Source organism: Aptenodytes patagonicus, chromosome 17 (genome assembly GCF_965638725.1).
Source record: "Aptenodytes patagonicus chromosome 17, bAptPat1.pri.cur, whole genome shotgun sequence".
In the NCBI taxonomy this organism is placed as follows: Eukaryota; Metazoa; Chordata; class Aves; order Sphenisciformes; family Spheniscidae; genus Aptenodytes; species Aptenodytes patagonicus.
The window spans coordinates 13,751,572-13,754,692 of record NC_134965.1 but is presented as its reverse complement, the minus strand read 5'-3'; the positions used below and the strand labels follow the sequence as shown (position 1 = coordinate 13,754,692).

The 3,121-nt window shown below is 38.9% G+C and overlaps 1 protein-coding gene across 4 annotated transcripts in view; it reads right to left on the bottom strand.

The window, feature by feature from the left end:
* PITPNM3 (PITPNM family member 3) overlaps positions 1-3,121 on the bottom strand; it is a 147,625-nt gene that overhangs the window by 6,524 nt on the left and 137,980 nt on the right. For 3 of the 4 annotated variants that reach the window (XM_076354776.1, XM_076354779.1, XM_076354777.1), the window contains exons 17-19: positions 1,994-2,143; positions 931-1,114; positions 399-527 (exon numbers count right to left, since the gene is read on the bottom strand). In XM_076354776.1, coding sequence (XP_076210891.1) covers positions 399-527; positions 931-1,114; positions 1,994-2,143 — 463 coding nt within the window. The remainder of the gene's footprint in view (positions 1-398; positions 528-930; positions 1,115-1,993; positions 2,144-3,121) is intronic. The other variant, XM_076354780.1, reaches the window with a different exon arrangement.

The following is a 3,121-nucleotide window of genomic DNA, read 5'->3' as shown; positions in this document are numbered from 1 at the left end:
CTGAAATAGGAAGGAAAGAAAGGGAGTGACAAATTACTGCTGCCTCGACCTATGAGCTCTATGAGGAATTAAGTTCCTATCTTTGGCATCCCAGTTAGACAGCTACAGAATACTAATACTCCTCTCCCCTCACTTTTTTTTTCAGCGACCTGTTCCATTTTGTCATTGAGCAATATGCGATGCATGCACTTGGAGATACAACTTATGATACTCAATTCTCTTTACTATTCACCCTGCCAGAAAATGCATCATCTGCACACAAAACTACCCTTCTTTCTCTGAAACATTGTCTCTGCTCTTTATCGTGTGTATGTGTGTGTGTTTGCACATGCATTCACATGCACGCATTTCCTTGTTCCCCCTAGGACTTCCTGACTGAGTAAGCAAGAGTTACTTACTTGACACTGAGCCTGGTATTTCTTTGTTGATCGTCCAACTATGTAGATCTGGGATGGTGACAGAGCCAAGACATTGTACACAGAAATATCCTTCATGGAACCATATGCAGCACAGATTTTGATGTGGCACTGAAACAAATATTACTTCCAAAGTGACCGCTCTATTGAACACCATGCACTACAAGGATGGCACTTGTTTCACAATGAGGCAGCAGATGAGTTCATTGTTAACAACCTCATTCTGTAAACCACAGAAAGCTAAATCTGTCTGCCTGCATGCCAGCAAGAACTACAGATATGCACACAGGAAAGAGCAAGCAGTTCATTTATTTATTTGTCATGCCAGGAGGCCCCTTTGGATGCTTTATCAGCCCTCCTTGCTGTTTAAAAAGTGAGAAAAGAAAAGAGGAATGGCAAAAATACTTTGTGATGGCCAGTGAGATTTACTGCTCAAAAGGAAGTGAAATCTCTAACTTCACTGAATGACATTCTCTGGAAAAAGGTTTTAAGGCTATAAACAGGTTTCTAGTACCTCTTGCATGAGATTCCGGAGAAAAATGGTCTTTTGTCGCAGTGGGTCATGAACAAGTCCATCTGAGAAGAAGATCATCCCTTGTGGGAAGTTGTGTTGAGACAACCATGAAACCACACGCTGTTTTTGCATATCTGGACGGCCAGTAATATAGATAATCAGATATCCCAGGTCCTGCCAATGCCTGTCAAAAACAGTAGGTAAATTATGTAGCTGCAGAAAGAGAAACAATACCCACAGGTCAGGTCAGCATTGCTTTGCTCAGCACAGACCCAGTTAGAAGTCAGACGTTATCCTTCAGCAAGTGGAAAGCAGCATGCCTAAGTCTCTGCTCCTATCGAGAAATTAAGTAACAATGACTACAGCTTGAGGGAGATGGAGGGAAGCAAGAGAGATTCTTATACAATATGTTATATAAAATACGACAGCCATTTAAAAATGTATTTAGAATAGACCTTGCTACACATCAAGTCCTGCTACCTCTGAAACTTTTAATGAGATTTCCTGCCATTTCAGCTGTAAGGAGTGGAAACCCTTGAAAAGTGACAACCCTCCATTCCCATGCAAGTTCCAAAATGAGAGCTGTATTTCCCCACCCAGTGTGACATTAACAGACTTCCAAGAATGGATTAAAAGGCCTTTTAATTTTTCCTCCAAAAAATGCTCTTGCATTCATGGCACTTGGTATTTTTGAAGTAGACTTATGTCCTTACTTGAAGTTAGTGAAACACAAAATACTCTTTGCTAATCACAGTAACACATGGAATCATTATTAATTCACTGCACACACTTTAAGGCCATATTCCCAAAAAGCAACTTTTAATCTTTAGGCAACTTAAACTACAAACGTCAAAGTAAACCACAGTATGCTAAGATTCCTCTGAAAATCAGGCAGACCTGATGTCCAAGCAAATATAGAAATATATCTGCAAAGAATCCTGGCCTTTAAAGAACTGTTGTTTATTTAGTAAAAAAAAAACCCCTATTCTGCCTGCTTCCTTCCTATTGTATTCAAACAGGAAAGTCAGAGATTTACAAAGTGGAGTGTGCAAACCTCACTTACCTGACAACATCAACGGCCCCAGCTCGGACTTTGGGATCACTTCCCATAATTGAAACACTTGCTGCAAATGAACCATCAATGCTGAATACAACACATTCCATTCCTCGGGGAAGCACAGTCAGGTAACTTGCAGCACTGCTCTGGTCCCCTCTGGAGAGTCAAAGCAATAAATACATTTAAAAAGCAAAGTGTCAGAATGTATTTTCTGCACGTTCTAGTTAAGACCTGAAATTAGATCTGTCTGGATGTACAGCTTCAAAAATGACTGTCAAATAGGGCTTCTGATTTTAGCCTTATCTGGGGCAATTAAAACTTACACTTTTAGGAAACAGCTTTCCAAAGAGAAATTTGGAAGCTGACTTTAATAAGAAATCACATGTGTATAAATATCTAAAAGAAAAAAAAACCAAAACAGCCTGAAGTACTCAAACTACTACTCAAACATGCTATCTGCCTATATATGTATATATATGCCTATATATGTACACATATAAGACATGAATGCTATATATATGCACACACACATATACATACACACATAGCACACAGAAATTAGCTAAATTTTTTTTCCGGCAGTCTACAGTTACTGGCAAATTATTAGAAATTACAAGGGAAGAACTGATATGCACCTTTTATTGGCATGTACTTACACAAATCAGCTTTTCTCCATTAGATAAACAGTTGGTAATACTAGCATTACCCATCCCTCTATCCTTGCAAATTACAATGGGAATGCCAATCCAGAAAAGTAAAAAAAACCCCAAACCTAAACCAAAAGAGAAATGCAATCATAGTTGGCTTTTCTCATGGAAAGGCATGTGAAATGCAATCTTCTCCTCATGATGTATTTTCCCCAAGAGGTCTGGACATTAAGACACTAATAAAGCACAAAGCGATCCAACGCTCTTACCATCCCATGACCTCATGTTCCCTAAAAAAATGTAATCTGAAGACCACATCTTCTTTCCTTTAGAAAGATGATTATTGTATGATCTAGAAATTTATATCTGGTGATGAAGATTCTTACAATATGTGTGCACAGCTTAGTGAGCAAAGACAGGACAATTTCTTTCATTCCTGTTTGAAACTTATTCCTGCAGTCTAAAAGCCTGTGGGAGCTTAGGTTCT